General features: G+C 40.9%; 2 protein-coding genes across 4 annotated transcripts in view; both read left to right on the top strand.

Annotated features, from left to right (window-relative positions):
* Positions 1-2505, top strand: part of anos1b (anosmin 1b) — a 49894-nt gene extending 47389 nt beyond the window's left edge. For all 3 annotated transcript variants that reach the window (XM_063012855.1, XM_063012856.1, XM_063012857.1), the window contains one exon: positions 1609-2505. In XM_063012855.1, coding sequence (XP_062868925.1) covers positions 1609-1615 — 7 coding nt within the window. In that variant the 3' untranslated portion in view covers positions 1616-2505. The remainder of the gene's footprint in view (positions 1-1608) is intronic.
* A 3265-nt stretch (positions 2506-5770) lies between these two features.
* senp5 (SUMO specific peptidase 5) lies at positions 5771-17715 on the top strand. The gene is made up of 10 exons (XM_063012703.1): positions 5771-5851; positions 7938-8897; positions 11696-11801; positions 12012-12159; positions 12241-12288; positions 12387-12464; positions 12871-13008; positions 13099-13182; positions 15514-15564; positions 15675-17715. The coding sequence occupies exons 2-10, from the start codon at positions 8138-8140 to the stop codon at positions 15804-15806; spliced, it is 1545 nt and encodes a 514-aa protein (XP_062868773.1). The 5' UTR covers positions 5771-5851; positions 7938-8137; the 3' UTR covers positions 15807-17715.
* Positions 17716-17880: the final 165 nt, after the last annotated feature.

Below are 17880 nucleotides of genomic sequence, written 5' to 3'. Positions count from 1 at the left end.
CTTATATAACAGTGTAAATTTATTCTTCCCTCAAAATAACTCAATATACAGCCATTAATGTCTAAACCACCGGCAACAAAAGTGAGTACACCCCTTAGTGAAAGTTCCTGAAGTGTCAATATTTTGTGTGGCCACCATTATTTCCCAGAACTGCCTTAACTCTCCTGGGCATGGAGTTTACCAGAGCTTCACAGGTTGCCACTGGAATGCTTTTCCACTCCTCCATGATGACATCACGGAGCTGGCGGATATTCGAGACTTTGCGCTCCTCCACCTTCCGCTTGAGGATGCCCCAAAGATGTTCTATTGGGTTTAGGTCTGGAGACATGCTTGGCCAGTCCATCACCTTTACCCTCAGCCTCTTCAATAAAGCAGTGGTCGTCTTAGAGGTGTGTTTGGGGTCATTATCATGCTGGAACACTGCCCTGCGACCCAGTTTCCGGAGGGAGGGGATCATGCTCTGCTTCAGTATTTCACAGTACATATTGGAGTTCATGTGTCCCTCAATGAAATGTAACTCCCCAACACCTGCTGCACTCATGCAGCCCCAGACCATGGCATTCCCACCACCATGCTTGACTGTAGGCATGACACACTTATCTTTGTACTCCTCACCTGATTGCCGCCACACATGCTTGAGACCATCTGAACCAAACAAATTAATCTTGGTCTCATCAGACCATAGGACATGGTTCCAGTAATCCATGTCCTTTGTTGACATGTCTTCAGCAAACTGTTTGAGGGCTTTCTTGTGTAGAGACTTCAGAAGAGGCTTCCTTCTGGGGTGACAGCCATGCAGACCAATTTGATGTAGTGTGCGGCGTATGGTCTGAGCACTGACAGGCTGACCCCCCACCTTTTCAATCTCTGCAGCAATGCTGACAGCACTCCTGCGCCTATCTTTCAAAGACAGCAGTTGGATGTGACGCTGAGCACGTGCACTCAGCTTCTTTGGACGACCAACGCGAGGTCTGTTCTGAGTGGACCCTGCTCTTTTAAAACGCTGGATGATCTTGGCCACTGTGCTGCAGCTCAGTTTCAGGGTGTTGGCAATCTTCTTGTAGCCTTGGCCATCTTCATGTAGCGCAACAACTCGTCTTTTAAGATCCTCAGAGAGTTCTTTGCCATGAGGTGCCATGTTGGAACTTTCAGTGACCAGTATGAGAGAGTGTGAGAGCTGAACTACTAAATTGAACACACCTGCTCCCTATGCACACCTGAGACCTAGTAACACTAACAAATCACATGACATTTTGGAGGGAAAATGACAAGCAGTGCTCAATTTGGACATTTAGGGGTGTAGTCTCTTAGGGGTGTACTCACTTTTGTTGCCGGTGGTTTAGACATTAATGGCTGTATATTGAGTTATTTTGAGGGAAGAATAAATTTACACTGTTATATAAGCTGCACACAGACTACTTTTCATTGTGTCAAAGTGTCATTTTGTCAGTGTTGTCCCATGAAAAGATATACTTAAATATCTGCAGAAATGTGAGGGGTGTACTCACTTCTGTGATACACTGTATATTGCTGATAGGTGAATAGAATCAAGAATACAAGAATTAATATCATTTTTGTGCCTTGCTAATAATAACCTCTTTGTTGCAGGTTGTAAAGTTTCATCACTAAAGTTTCGGCTCGTTCTGAAACGTCTCCAGTTCACTCCAGAACAGTGTTTCCTCACTGGTTTGTTTGTAACCATGAATACATTGCATGATGACAATGATTTAAATGAAGGTTTTTAAATATGATCATGAAAATGACATGTTCTATAAGTTAAATGTTCAGAGAGGTTAGAAGCCTATATAATTTAAGCATACTTTACCATGTAAAAATGTGTAGCACTGATGTATGTAGTATGTAGTGACGGACGTGTGCTGTTTTATTTTTGTAATCTTGTTAGCTCATGTATTACTTGTTATTTTACATAATGGTTTTTTTCATGAATATTTTTTTGTGTTTTCAATCCCTGAACGTTTTTGAGCTTTGCTAGTATTGTGATAAATTATTTGTTAGCCAACAATCCACTTACTGTCTACTGTTATCATTAAATATTTATTGTGATGTGCTAAACAGTGGAAGGCGTCCTTGATTTTGACCTGTGCTCTGGCTTTAGGTGAAAATCCATCCATCAAATCAATTTCATTTCCAGCATACGTGCTTTATAACAGCGTTGTTACAAAAGATTTATCAGGTTGTTGATAGTATTTGGTTAAAAATGATGAACATTAAACCTGATACTTTAATACTTCAGTCACTTCAATCCTAGCAAAACGATCCCATACTGGATTTGCGATGATGACATACACATATGAATAATAACCAATAACATTAGTGTCCGAAATCCATCGTAAACTGTAATTCCCAGCATTTTTATTGTTATAATGAATGACTCAGTGTTGCAATTTAAATGCAATGTTGCCATTTTATCGTGAACATTATTCATTTTACATTCTGGCAGTTTTCTGTTGCACAGTCTGTAAATATTGCACTTGATGTTGTGTAATCTAGGGTTTGTCATTGTTACAAATACATTTGAAAGTAAATTTATTATCTACTCTGATTTCTGGAAGCTCAAGTCTCTGTGTTGGGTGAAGTCTCTTCCTTCCCTGCAATTGTCTTTATAACAGCAACATCCTGTCAGATAAGAATTTAACTACTGTCTTGTGAAGTTTTAATTTACTTTTCCATTTACTGGTTGTAAAGCTAAAATGTGTGGATGCATATTTTATGATTCACTAGCTAGGAAGGGCATCTGTGGCGACCCCTAACGGAAGCATCCGAAAGTATCATCATTAAGTTTTTAAAGAATTTAAGTTCTGCTCTTTTCGTGTTCAAATGGTCTCACCTTTTTAACTGGGATGTGAAACACTATTTGGGATTAAATATAAAGTAATTCAAAATGTGACAAGACAATGATCCCAATCACTCTTCCAGTCAAAGTTTGGTTAAGGAATCAGTCCTGGAATATACTGGATTGGGCTTCTCAGTTTCCTAGTGAAATTCTTCCACCAAACCTCAATGAGCTGGAAGCGTTTGCATGAGAAGAACGACCAAAGATTCCACAAGAGAGGCGTCAGAAGTTTGTTAGCCCCCCAGGACCACCACAGAGCAGGTATTATTTAGGTGGTGGATCATTCTCAGCACTGCAGTGACACTGACATGGTGGTGGTGTGTTAGTGTGTGTTGTGCTGGTATGAGTGGATCAGACACAGCAGCGCTGCTGGAGTTTTTAAATACCGTGTCCACTCACTGTCCACTATTAGACACTCCTACCTAGTTGGTCCACCTTGTAGAAGTCAGAGATGATCGCTCATCTGTTTGAGTTGGTCATCTTCCAGACCTTCATCAGTGGTCACAGGATGCTGTCCACGGGGCGCTGTTGGCTGGATATTTTTGGTTGGTGGACTATTCTCAGTCCAGCAGTGACAGTGAGGTGTTTAAAAACTCCATCAGTGCTGCTGTGTCTTATCCACTCATACCAGCACAACACACACCAACACACCACCACCATGTCAGTGTTACTGCAGTGCTGAGAGTGATCCACCACCCAAATAATACCTGCTCTGTGGGGGTCCTGGGAGAGTCCTGACCATTGAAGAACAGCATGAAAGGGGGCTAACAAATGTCTGTCTGTCTATATATATTAAAATAGTTACATATGCAAAAACAGTGCAAATAATAACATTAAAAATAACATTATAAAACGGATAGTTCCGGTCCTAAAATCTGATTGGCTGAGCCGCGTTCGAAGCCGTTGTAAAATCCCCGATAAACTCACACCTATGACCACCTCACATCATTCCATATTAATACGCCACTGAATCGAAAAAATTAATGTTATTTTCGCCCTCATGTTGCCTAGCAACACTGTTAATCGAACTATTTTGCGTCGCGGAAGAATGCTTTATTGTAAGTTTATACACAATAAATACATTTATGAATTAAATATTGTTGTATTTATTATATTTTATGTTGACCGCCGTTTTATAAAAGCAATAAGCCACTCGAGACCGTACGTTACTGTTATGATTTTAGCACGGGGAAAGAAGTTTTAGGCACTCCGCTTCGCGTCATGCCAAAAACGTCATCCCCGTGCTAAAATCACAGTAACGTACGGCCTCTCGTGGCTTATTGCTTTAGTAACAGTAATGATTGTATATATAAGTAATAAGAATAAATAATAGTTTTGTGTATGTACCTGTGTGTGTGTACCTCTGTGTGTGTGTGTGTACCTGTGTGTGTACATGTGAGTGTGTGTGTGTGTATGTACCTGTGTGTGTGCCTCTGTGTGTGTGTGTGTACCTATGTGTGTGTACATGTGAGTGTGTGTGTGTGTATGTACCTGTGTGTGTGCCTCTGTGTGTGTGTGTGTACCTATGTGTGTGTACATGTGAGTGTGTGTGTGTGTATGTACCTGTGTGTGTGCCTCTGTGTGTGTGTGTGTGTGTGTGTGTGTGTACCTGTGTGTGTGTGTATGTACCTGTGTGTGTGTATGTACCTCTGTGTGTGTGTGTGTGTGTGTGTATGTACCTGTGTATGTACCTGTGTGTGTATGTACCTGTGTGTGTGTACCTCTGTGTGTGTGTTGTGTGTATGTACCTGTGTGTGTGTGTGTGTGTACCTGTGTGTGTGTGTATGTACCTGTGTGTGTATGTACCTGTGTGTGTGTACCTCTGTGTGTGTGTTGTGTGTATGTACCTGTGTGTGTGTGTGTGTACCTGTGTGTGTGTGTATGTACCTGTGTGTGTATGTACCTGTGTGTGTGTACCTCTGTGTGTGTGTTGTGTGTGTGTGTATGTACCTGTGTGTGTATGTACCTGTGTGTGTGTGTTGTGTGTGTGTGTATGTACCTGTGTGTGTATGTACCTGTGTGTGTGTACCTCTGTGTGTGTGTTGTGTGTGTGTGTGTGTGTGTATGTACCTGTGTGTGTATGTACCTGTGTGTGTGTACCTCTGTGTGTGTTGTGTGTGTGTGTACCTCTGTGTGTGTGTGTGTGTACATGTGAGTCTGTTTATGTACCTGTGTGTGTGTGTGTATGTACCTGTGTGTGTGTGTGTACCTGTGTGTGTGTGTGTGTGTACCTGTGTGTGTGTGTGTGTGTGTGTACCTCTGTGTGTGTGTACCTCTGTGTGTGTGTGTGCATGTGAGTGTGTGTATGTACCTGTGTGTGTGTGTGTATGTACCTGTGTGTGTGTGTGTGTGTGTACATGTGTGTGTGTGTGTGTGTGTACCTGTGTGTGTGTGTGTGTGTGTGTGTGTGTACCTCTGTGTGTGTGTACCTCTGTGTGTGTGTGTGTACCTCTGTGTGTGTGTGTGCATGTGAGTGTGTGTATGTACCTGTGTGTGTGTGTATGTACCTGTGTGTGTGTGTGTGTGTATGTACCTGTGTGTGTGTGTGTGTGTGTACCTCTGTGTGTGTGTACCTCTGTGTGTGTGTGTGTACCTCTGTGTGTGTGTGTGCATGTGAGTGTGTGTATGTACCTGTGTGTGTGTGTATGTACCTGTGTGTGTGTGTGTGTATGTACCTGTGTGTGTGTGTGTGTGTGTATGTGTGATATGGTCCCTCACTGTCCCTCACACATCGTTCACTAGAGGGCGACATCTACAGCCTACTGAAGAGAGACGCTGATCGGCGTCATCAGTGAGCGACTGAGTCAGTTTACAGGCGCGACTGAGAATCCTGTTATAAACATAATATGATGTGAATGTGTTTTTATTTACAGTTTTATGCGTATTTAGGCTCACACATCAGTTTAATGAACTTATTACATGCACGCTTTAGTTGCAGTTGTAGAACCGGGTGAGGCTAATTGTTGTTAGCCGTGTTGGAAGCTAAGCTAACTGAAGGTAAGATGATGTTTTATCAGGTTTGGATGAACTGTTCTGTGTTTTTATGTTCCTAATGCAGGTGAGGCAGCACATGAGCTGTAGAAATGCTTTTACTTACTCATTAACAGTTTTCTTATCCTGATAAATACTAACTATAAACAATAATAAACAAATAATAAATGTGTTGATGCTCTGTTAGCTACAAAACATGAATGAAGTTGAATCAAACTTCTAGCTCACTGTTCCGTACAGTTGAAATTTTATATATTTTAAGTTTTTATGTTTTGTCGGGATTCCATATTCTTCCTGTTTTGAGCAACAAATTGGAGGTTAAACAGTTTGCAAATATTTATGCGTTTTTTCAGATCTTTTTCAGATTGAATGACTTCAGCAACAGGATGATGTGATAAAGTCACGTGATTCCAGGCGTTTTAAAGTCATTAAAGTCGCTTTGTTCTGGTCAGGGTCTCGGTGGTCATTTGGCATCAGTCGGGAACACTGGACAGTGGACATAAGGCAGGAATACACATTCACTCACTATTAGAGGCAGTTAACTCACCCTCTGTGTGTTTTGGGAGGTATAACATGCAAATATATGGAGCAGTGGTAGCTCAGCAGTTCAAGTACTGGACTACATTTACATTTACATTTCCGGCATTTAGCAGATACCTTTATCCAAAGTGACTTACATTACAGTTACAGTATACAGTCTGAGCAATTGAGGGTTAAGGGCCTTGCAGCAACCTGGCAGTAGTGGGGCTTGAACCAGCAACCTTCTGATTAGTAGTCTAGTACCTTAACCAGTAGGCTATGGCTTACTTGGACTAGTAATCAAAAGGTTGCTGGTTCAAGCCCACCCTTACCAGGTTGTCACTGTTGGGCCCCTCTGCAAGGTCACAAGTGTAAGTGCTTTGGATCTAAAAGCGACAACTAAATGCTGTCTGTCTGTCTGTCTGTCTGTCTGTCTCTCTCTCTCTGTCTGTCTGTCTGTCTATCTGTCTGTCTGTCTGTCTGTCTGTCTATCTATATACAGGTATCTGTCTGTCTGTCTATTTATATATCAATCTATATGGCTGTCTGTCTATATGTATATATGTCTATATATTTATCACAGTACAAATAATAACAACAATAAAAATAACAGTGACAGTATTGTTGCTATATGTAAGTAATAATAAGAATAAATAATGCTGTAAATGTAACATAAATGTAGGCAGGTGTAGGACTAGTAATCAAAAGGTCACTGGTTCAAGCAACACCACTGCCAGGTTGCCACTGTTGGGCCCTTGAGCAAAGCCCTTAACCTTCAATTGCTCAGACAATGTATACTATCACAGTACTGGATAAAAGCGTCTGCCAAATGCCAACAATGTAACAACGGAGAAACAGTCATTGGATGTAAGGATCAAACCCAACACGAGCTAAATTTATGTTTTGCATTTACTACACCAGCTGTACCCTAGTGGTTAAGGTACTGAGCCAGTAATCAGAAGGTTGCCAGTTCAAGCCCCACCACTGCCCTTAAACAAGGCCCTTAACCCTCAATTGCTTAGATTGTATACTGTCACAGCTGTAAGTTGCTTTGGATAAAGGTGTCTGCTAAATGCTGAAAATGTAAATGTACTCAGATTGTATGAATCAAGCCAGGCAAGTTTGGAACTTTCACATTATAAATGTAGCAGTGGTTTGGATTGAAATATATTTCACAACAGGCAGGCAATACAGGCAGTGTTAGATTTGTTACTTAGAAGTTTACAATGTTTTGGTTGTTATTATCGGCACTTGCGGGGATGGACCTCTCTTTCAGATGTCAGAAAAGCAAAACACTTCAACTATTGTCTGGCAACATGGATTTCAGCTGAAGTGAGCAAAGCAAAATCAGTTATAGCTGCAAATTTTTTTAGAATAAATGTTATTTTATGTGCTAACTGCTAACGTTGCTGCTAACGCATCTTGGACTTGGCGGGACCTCAGATTGATTGTGTTCTTTTGAAGTGATTGTCTGATGGTATGACTACTCAGTGCTTATTCGTGTTATAGAATGTTGACCTATGAGTTTCAATCATGCCAATATTGACAATAATTAATATTTACTCCTTTCCAGGTCTCTTTGAATTGAACAGGATTAACCAATCAATCTGGCATAAGTGATTGGCAGACTGACTTCATCTATTTAAGTACTTTCAGTTTACCTCCGCACTTCCAGCTTAAAGCCCATATTGGAGAAGCCCGATGGTGGAGGCCTGCTAAATCTTGCAGGTAAATGCCAGGTGGGTGGCCCAGGAGGAATGGGTGTGGCTGGACATGAGGGTCCAAGTTAATAAAAACACCAACCAGGCGAAGCCCGCTCCAGCCGATATGTCGGAGTATGGCCGCTCGCGGAGGAAACGTGTGCCCAAGCTGTGCGACTGCTGCGGGCCAAACGGCAAGCCTCACCTGCCGGGCCATGATCCTGTCACAAAGAGAAGAGGCCGGAAGAAGAAAGAAGTGGAAAAGGAAGTGGAGGTGACGACTGAAAAAACTTCACATTCTGTTATAGTGGAGCAGGCCTCGACAGCAGATACGGACAACATGACTGTGTGCGACGTTCAACAAGTAACACTTTCTGAAGAGACCCCAATCCTGAGCGAGGAACAGATTATTTCTACAGCCAGTGATTTACCTTTTCTGCTCAATGGCACCGTGCTCGGTCCAGAAAAAATTAACAATGAAATTTCAGATACGGATTCCATTTCACTTACTGACTCCAAACAGAGCGGTTCAGTCACACAAACCAGTTCAGACACACACTGTGATCTTACCAGTTTGGACTTACACAGCAACTGCATGGAAAAACTGGCAGAACCTTCTGCACACAACAGCGATGTCGTGTCAGATCATCCAGCAGATGCAGAGGCCATGGAAGTGGAACATACAGTGTCATCTGCCTATCTTAACATAAAGGCTTTAAGGGACCACCGTTACTGTAAATGGCCTCATTCAGCATCAGAAGAACAACAGGCTGATGCTGCACAGCCCCCTTTGACTGAAATCCAACAGGACGACATTGTGGAACATCTTCACGGTATGAGTCTTCTGCATTTTTTTAAGTCTTGATTTTGAGACTGATGTTTGGCAAGAATTTAGTTCCACAGGAAACTAAAGATACAAATTTTACTAATGTCCTTTAACTGATAACCGACTTTAGTAATAAACCTACACTGATCAGCCGTAACATTAAAACCATCTCCTTGTTTCTACACTCACTGTCCCTAAAGAAGCACTTTGTAGTTCTACAATTACTGACTGTGGTCCATCTGTTTCTCTACATACTTTTTTTGGCCTGCTTTCACCCTGTTCTTCAATAGTCAGGACCCCCACAGGACCAATACAGAGCAGGTATTATTTAGGTGGTGGATCATTCTCAGCACTGCAGTGACACTGACATGGTGGTGGTGTGTTAGTGTGTGTTGTGCTGGTATGAGTGGATCAGACACAGCAGCTCTGCTGGAGTTTTTAAATACTGTGTCCACTAACTGTCCACTCTATTAGACACTCCTACCTAGTCGGTCCACCTTGTAGATGTAAAGTCAGAGACGATCGCTCATCTATTGCTGCTGTTTGAGTTGGTCATCTTTGAGACCTTCATCAGTGGTCACAGGACGCTGCCCATGGGGAGCTGTTGGTTGGATGTTTTTGGTTGGTGGACTATTCTCAGTCCAGCAGTGACAGTGAGGTGTTTAAAAACTCCAGCAGCGCTGCTGTGTCTGATCCACTCATACCAGCACAACACACACTAACACACCACCACCATGTCAGTGTCACTTCAGTGCTGAGAATGATCCACCACCCAAATAATACCTGCTCTGTGGTGGTCCTGGAAGAGTCCTGACCATTGAAGAAACAGATGGATGAACTACAGTCAGTAATTGTACAACTACAACGTGCTTCTGTATGGTAAGTGGAGCTGATCAAATGGACAGTGAGTGTAGAAACAAGGAGGTGGTTTTAATGTTATGGCTGTAAAATGATCCAAGCTGAAGGGCTGTGTCTGTATTTACTATACACAGTGGGTGTAAAATATACAGTATATATAATGTAACATACAGTAGTGTTCAAAAAAATAGCAGTCCAACACCATTAACCTGATAAATCACTGTTTTTAGTAGAAGTGATATTTCTACATTGCAAAAAATTTACTTGAAAGTGTAGTAGAGTAATGAAAACAAAACAAACCCAACAATTAGGACGTGCATGCCGTTCATTCTGAGTAATCGAAGCATTGATTGAAAGGGGGTTGTTCAAAATAATAGCAGTGAGGAGTTCAATTGGTGAAGTCATTCATTCTGCAGAAGAACGGGTGTCAATTTTGGCCCTTATTTAAGGTAGGAGGTGGCAAATGTTGCACAGGTTGGTCATAGCTCATTTTCTTTTGAAATATTGGGTAAAATGGGTTGTTCCAGACATTGTTCTGATGAACAGCGTACTTTGATTAAAAAGTTGATTGTAGAGGGAAAAAACATACAGAGAAGTGCAGCAAATTATTGGCTGCTCAGCTAAAATGCCTTAAAGTGACAACCAAAACCTGAAAGACGCAGAAGGAAGTGTGGAACTACTGTTTAAATGGATCAGAGAATAGCCAGAATGGCAAAGGTTCAGCCAATGATCACCACCAGAAAGATCAAGAAACATCTGAAGTTCCCAGTGAGTACAGAAGATGATTAAGTGAAGCCAATTTACCAGCAAGAACTCCTGCAAAGTCCCATTGTTAAGATAAAGACACGTCCTGAATGGGTTCAAATTTGCCAAGGAACACATTGACTGGTCCAAAGAGAAATGGCTCAACATTTTGTGGACTGGTAAAAGCAAAATTGTTCTTTTTGGGTCTAGTGGCCGTAGACAGTATGTCAGACGACCCTCGAGCACTGAATTCAAGCCACAGTACACTGTGAAGACAGTAAAGCATGGTGGTACAAAATGATGATATGGGGATGTTTTTCATACCATGGTGTTACGCCTATTTATCACATACGAGGGATCATGGATCAGTTTAAATAAATCAGAATACTTGAGGAGATCATGTTGCCCTATGTCGAAGAAGAAATGTCCTTAAAATGGGTGTTTTAACATGACAATGACCCAAAACATCTTGGTTACAGACAAACAAGATTGAGGTAATAGAGTGACCAGCCCAATCCCCTGACTTCAATCCCAGACAGAACTTGTGGGCTGACGTCTGAAACGCGTTTTTTTGAGGCAAAACCCAAAATTGCAGAAGAACTGTGGAATGTCGTCTAATCATCCTGGACTGGAATACCTGTTCAGAGGTGCCAGAAGTTGGTCGACTCCATGCAACACAGATCTCGGAAACAATTGTTATGCCACTGAATATTAGTTCAGTAATTTAAAGTAAAGTGAAACCTCAAACATTTTTTCATGTTATAGATAAATTTTTTGAGTTTTTAAAGAAAATGCTGGCACTGCTATTTTTTTTGAACAGCCCAATATTCATTTTTCTTAACTTTCTGTAAAGGATTAACACAAACTGGCTACATTTAGTTAATGTTTTGATTTAGAAATAAAAGTGTAGTATTTTCAGTGCGTTTGCATTTATGGAAATAAAAGTTATTATAATGATTTTGTGCTTTATTCACTTTTTTAAAGTCACTGCTATTTTTTTGAACACTACTGTACTCTTCAGTAAATAATTGGCATTTGGGACACAGCAGCTCTTACCTGCTCCATGCACACCTTGTCACAGTAAGTCACAGCAAATATAAAATGTTTAATGCTGAAAATATATCACACACTCTGTGATCTCAACAAGTGATCGATCAACCAGTGAAGTGTTGGATTATGACCTAACCCTACCTTTTTGTCCAGAATACCTCGAGCTTTTCTATGGAAAGTATGGGAGCTTTATTCCACTGAGTGAGGAAGATATCCTGGAGTACCTGAACAAACACTTGAACTTAGACTTTAATGACAAGTAAGTTCATTTTCTCTGTTTGCTTTACACTGTTTGATGTTTACTATGATTTTGCTGCCACCAATAGTCACAGTTTGTCTTGAATTAAAGTAATTGGTCTTGGAATATAAGGTGCCATAAAAAAGTACAGCTGACGACAATGTAGTAAAAATGTTGGATGAAAATCTTAAACAGACCAGATCTCACCACTTATTGTTTCTTTGTATGCAGAAGAAAAATGATAAGCAAAGAAGTGATGAAGTACCAGGCCAGCTTGGCTTGTGCTTCCATGCATTTCTTTAAAGTGACCTACAATAAGCACACACTGGCCCTCGAAGACCTTTCAACACTTGGTGACCAAAACTGGGTCAATGACCAGGTGGGTCATAAAAATGTGCCTTTATTATCATTATACACAAGTAAACCAATGCATATGTCTTTAATGTGTGGATTTCTGCAGGTTATAAACATGTATGGTGAGTTGATCATGGACGCTACAAACCATAAGGTATAATCACTTAATCCAGATAAATGCTTTTGTGTTTCATCAGGTCGGATTCATTTGCTTTTGTTTAATGATTTTTTTCATATTTCATCTTTTTTTAGGTTCATTTCTTCAACAGCTTCTTTTACAGACAGCTTGTAGCTAAGGGCTTTGAAGGAGTGAAGAGGTGGACCAAAAAGGTAAAGACTGGGGTAGATATTTATCACTGAAAGCTGTTGTCATGATGCAGCATTTTCCACATTAAATGGTCAAATATATCTGGACACAACCACTGCTAACAGTTAACAGTATAAAATTAATTATACGGGGACGACATACAGAGAGCAAAGCCCATTGAAACGGTGTTAGAACTTCAGTGGCCTGCACAGAGCCTATGATTGTGAGCCAGTGCTTCTTGTTGAGCATTTGTGCCTGAACTTACAAATGCTTTTTTGACTGAATGGGCAATTTCCAACAAAAACACTCCACACTTTAGTGGATTTCTTTCCCAGAACAGTGGAGGCTGTCATAGCCATAAATGGGGTGTGGTTGGAATGGTATATCTGATCAGCTCATGCTCAGGTGTTCTTTTTTGTTGACTTATAGGTCGATGTGTTTTCTAAACGATTGCTGCTGATTCCCCTCCACTTGGAGATCCACTGGTCCCTGATTACTGTCGACGTCTCCAAGCAAAATATTAACTTCTATGATTCCCAAGGAATATTGTTCAAGTTTGCTGTTGATGTAAGTGCATTCTTGAAGACTGACTGGATATAAAATTGATGTTCGGGCTCATTTTGGATGATTAAATTGAAGCCTTGTCTTTGTTGACAGAATATTTTGAAATACATGATAGCTGAGGCAAAGGAGAAAAAGCAAGCTGCTTTTCAGAAAGGCTGGAAGATGACCGTCAACAAGGTTAGTTTATTTAAACCTGTTACTTAAATATTGCATTGATAGGCGCCCAGGTGGTGCAGTGGGATATTCGAATGCTGTGTAAGGACCCTGATTGGCGGATAGAGGCGCCTGTGCAGAGTGCATGGGTGGAAAAGGGTTCAGTTAAGGGCTGCACTTGGGTCGGAGGACGAGCGAGCAGCAATATACCCGCCTCAACTGCAAAAAATTGGGGATCCCCAGCAGCAAAACACAAATTGATTACACTAAATTGGGAGAAAAACACATAAATATATATATACAGTGTATCACAAAAGTGAGTACACCCCTCACATTTCTGCAGATATTTAAGTATATCTTTTCATGGGACAACACTGACAAAATGACACTTTGACACAATGAAAAGTAGTCTGTGTGCAGCTTATATAACAGTGTAAATTTATTCTTCCCTCAAAATAACTCAATATACAGCCATTAATGTCTAAACCACCGGCAACAAAAGTGAGTACACCCCTAAGAGACTACACCCCTAAATGTCCAAATTGAGCACTGCTTGTCATTTTCCCTCCAAAATGTCATGTGATTTGTTAATGTTACTAGGTCTCAGGTGTGCATAGGGAGCAGGTGTGTTCAATTTAGTAGTACAGCTCTCACACTCTCTCATACTGGTCACTGAAAGTTCCAACATGGCACCTCATGGCAAAGAACTCTCTGAGGATCTTAAAAGACGAATTGTTGCGCTACATGAAGATGGCCAAGGCTACAAGAAGATTGCCAACACCCTGAAACTGAGCTGCAGCACAGTGGCCAAGATCATCCAGCGTTTTAAAAAAGCAGGGTCCACTCAGAACAGACCTCGCGTTGGTCGTCCAAAGAAGCTGAGTGCACGTGCTCAGCGTCACATCCAACTGCTGTCTTTGAAAGATAGGCGCAGGAGTGCTGTCAGCATTGCTGCAGAGATTGAAAAGGTGGGGGGTCAGCCTGTCAGTGCTCAGACCATACGCCGCACACTACATCAAATTGGTCTGCATGGCTGTCACCCCAGAAGGAAGCCTCTTCTGAAGTCTCTACACAAGAAAGCCCGCAAACAGTTTGCTGAAGACATGTCAACAAAGGACATGGATTACTGGAACCATGTCCTATGGTCTGATGAGACCAAGATTAATTTGTTTGGTTCAGATGGTCTCAAGCATGTGTGGCGGCAATCAGGTGAGGAGTACAAAGATAAGTGTGTCATGCCTACAGTCAAGCATGGTGGTGGGAATGCCATGGTCTGGGGCTGCATGAGTGCAGCAGGTGTTGGGGAGTTACATTTCATTGAGGGACACATGAACTCCAATATGTACTGTGAAATACTGAAGCAGAGCATGATCCCCTCCCTCCGGAAACTGGGTCACAGGGCAGTGTTCCAGCATGATAATGACCCCAAACACACCTCTAAGACGACCACTGCTTTATTGAAGAGGCTAAGGGTAAAGGTGATGGACTGGCCAAGCATGTCTCCAGACCTAAACCCAATAGAACATCTTTGGGGCATCCTCAAGCGGAAGGTGGAGGAGCGCAAAGTCTCGAATATCCGCCAGCTCCGTGATGTCGTCATGGAGGAGTGGAAAAGCATTCCAGTGGCAACCTGTGAAGCTCTGGTAAACTCCATTCCCAGGAGAGTTAAGGCAGTTCTGGGAAATAATGGTGGCAACACAAAATATTGACACTTCAGGAACTTTCACTAAGGGGTGTACTCACTTTTGTTGCCGGTGGTTTAGACATTAATGGCTGTATATTGAGTTATTTTGAGGGAAGAATAAATTTACACTGTTATATAAGCTGCACACAGACTACTTTTCATTGTGTCAAAGTGTCATTTTGTCAGTGTTGTCCCATGAAAAGATATACCTAAATATCTGCAGAAATGTGAGGGGTGTACTCACTTTTGTGATACACTGTATATATTATATATGTATATATTGCTTTGAGAATAGTCTGATTGTACCATATCTTCAAGAGATTACAAGTTTGATTTTTATTGAAAGTTATATCCATGCAAGGCTGCAATTTCTAGACAGCTGGAGGATAGGGGTGCCAATCCCAAAAGTCTGTACAGAAGGGGCAGTTGGCACCTTCCTTTAAGCACAGTGCTTAGTAAATGGGCGCTTAACACAGGCATCATGTCTCGGAGAGGTCAGTGCACTCTTAGTGCCAGTCCCAAGCCCAGATAAGATGTAAAAACTGTGCCAAATCAGAACCAGAATGATCCACTGCGGTGACCCCTTAATACTGGAGCACTAAAAATGATTATTGTATTTGATTTTGATTGAAGTAGTTTGTTTGATCATGTATCTCTGTAATTTTTCTCAGGGTATTCCACAACAGAAGAATGATAATGACTGTGGGGTTTTTGTTTTAGAGGTAAGATGTATTTAATATCCAGGGCTTCATTGCCTCTTAGGAAACATAACATGTTTTTTTTCCAGTGACATCAAGCACCTACTTATCAATTCCCTTTTTTATTTCCACAGTACTGTAAGTGCCTGGCATTTAAAGAACCACTTCGCTTCACGCAAGAGGACATGCCTAAAGTGCGCAAACGGATTTACAAAGAACTCTGTGACTGTAAACTCACTGACTTTCAAAACAAAGTTGAAGCTTAAACGCGCTCTTTTGCTCATTTGCTGTAAATAGACTTCTTACTTTTTACTGTGGGAGACGACCTGTACCTCACGGTTACATGCCAGGAGAGATCTTAGATTATGAATCTGGGCAAGGAACAGACTGAAGATGGTCAGCTGTCCTGGTCAGTCACCGATTCAGGTCGAGTGTGATGATGGCGAGTATTGGCTGCTGACAGGATTCCTAATATTCGTTGTGGTAACCTCATAAAGGTTCTTTTGTACGTGTACCTAAAGCCTCTACAGCTCAAACAGGTTCATCTTTATTGCAATTAAAGTGATTTTGTCAGGTTTCATTTCCACATACAGTATATGCAGTGTGAGCTGTAGAGCATGTGACTTTGAAGGATCAGCATTTTATATTAGTGACTGCACATTTAATGCAGTACCAACACAATAAAAAGAATCCAGGCTTTTAAATGAATGTACTGTTAGAAGTGAAGAACTGTTTCCACCAAACTGTTTTGACAGAATCTTTAGTTCGTTTTAAATCCTCTCAGACTGATCGTGTCCTGTTAAAACTTGTTAGCAAATTATTTGGGCGTCGTTTTTATCTTTTGTACTCTGTTAGAAGCACTCTAGACACTTTTTTAATCGCAGCTTCATACGACAGTTTCTGTAGCGTGTAGTATTATGTATTGCTCTGTTGCAAATTCAATAAGGTGTTTTAAGGTCACGTTCAAATCGACGTGTAGTTGATATACCTGTACATTGTCCGTTCAAGTTTATTTGGACTGATCTGACTGTGTTACATGGACAAAATAATGATTCGATCATACAGGTTTTGACATTTATCTGATCAATCAACCAGATTGTTTGCTGGATGTCATTTTTCAAATAGATTATGTCTGTATTCTGTTTCAGATTATTAGAAATTTAAGCTACTTAGATTTTTGTCAAAGCAATCAGGTCACTTCATTTCATTCTATCATATTACTTTCAAATTTTTACAACTGCACACATGCGGAAACACACCTTGTATATGAATACCCTGGACAGGGCACCAATCCATCACAGTGCCCGTCACGTTTAATAAATACAAGTGAATGATAAATAATGAATAATTTGACTTTAATCTCAATAGGTCATGTGAATACAGAGCAGCACTTGGGTCCTGGGTTTGATATTCATCTCCAGCGTGTGCTCTACGTGTGTCCAAGTGGGTTTCCTCCCACTTCTCAAAAGCATAGAGTAGGTGGATTGGCTACTATAAATTGCCCCTTAGATGTTAATGAATGAGTAAATGGATCAGAGACCTATCTATGGTGTACTTCCGCTTACACAAAATCTTTTCAGGTACTGTTGGACCCACTGTGACCCATATCAGGATTAAGCTGTTTTTGAAGAAAACGATGTAGGTTTGTGGAACCCAGTAACTTGATTGTGAATCATGATCAGCTCAAATCATTGCAGACAGACATGCATTATTTTGAGAGACCTACTTGTGTAAAGACTGGCACATACGACAGACAGAAACTGTAATTAAAATTGCCTTATGTTGTAAAATAAAAGGGCAGCTGGGTAACTTAGTGGTTAAGGTACTGAACCAATAATCAGAAGTTTGACAAATTGCCAACGTTGATCCCTTAACCCTCAGCTGCTTGCACTGCATATAGGTCATGACTGTAAGTCACTTTGGATATGTGTCTGATAAATGGCAAAAAAGGTTATAAACAAGGAATTCCTATGTGGCAGCAGTGTAGTTTGGAATAGATACATTTTCAGATTGTGCCCCATATATTTTTCATTTAGATCAGCCAGATTTACTGCATTCTTGGTTACTTGACATGTAACTACAAATTATGACCTCATTGAAATGCCAGTTTCCTTTTGTTCTACTACTGTATTGTCATTATTTAAACAACCACATAAAACTGTTATTAGTAACCTATTAAGCCTCTTAGTACTTACTACTGTATGTTTAACTCACTGGGGTTTCTTCCCATTACACATGATTGATCACAGTGATTGAAAAAAGCCTAAAATATTATATATTACAGCCAAAATACATTAATTTTTTCTCCTTTAAAATTTGCATTGATGCTCGGAGACTAAT

This window comes from Trichomycterus rosablanca, chromosome 17, assembly GCF_030014385.1.
Source record: "Trichomycterus rosablanca isolate fTriRos1 chromosome 17, fTriRos1.hap1, whole genome shotgun sequence".
In the NCBI taxonomy this organism is placed as follows: domain Eukaryota; kingdom Metazoa; phylum Chordata; class Actinopteri; order Siluriformes; family Trichomycteridae; genus Trichomycterus; species Trichomycterus rosablanca.
The sequence above is the reverse complement of the archived record's forward strand: the minus strand, read 5'-3'. Positions and strand labels throughout refer to the sequence as shown.

Coding starts and splice junctions, on each gene's coding strand:
- senp5 (XM_063012703.1), top strand. CDS start 8,138: ATGAGGGTCCAAGTTAATAAAAACACCAACCAGGCGAAGCCCGCTCCA. Junction 11,802..12,011: donor AACTTAGACTTTAATGACAA/GTAAGTTCATTT, acceptor CTTTGTATGCAG/AAGAAAAATGATAAGCAAAG. Junction 15,565..15,674: donor GTGGGGTTTTTGTTTTAGAG/GTAAGATGTATT, acceptor TTATTTCCACAG/TACTGTAAGTGCCTGGCATT.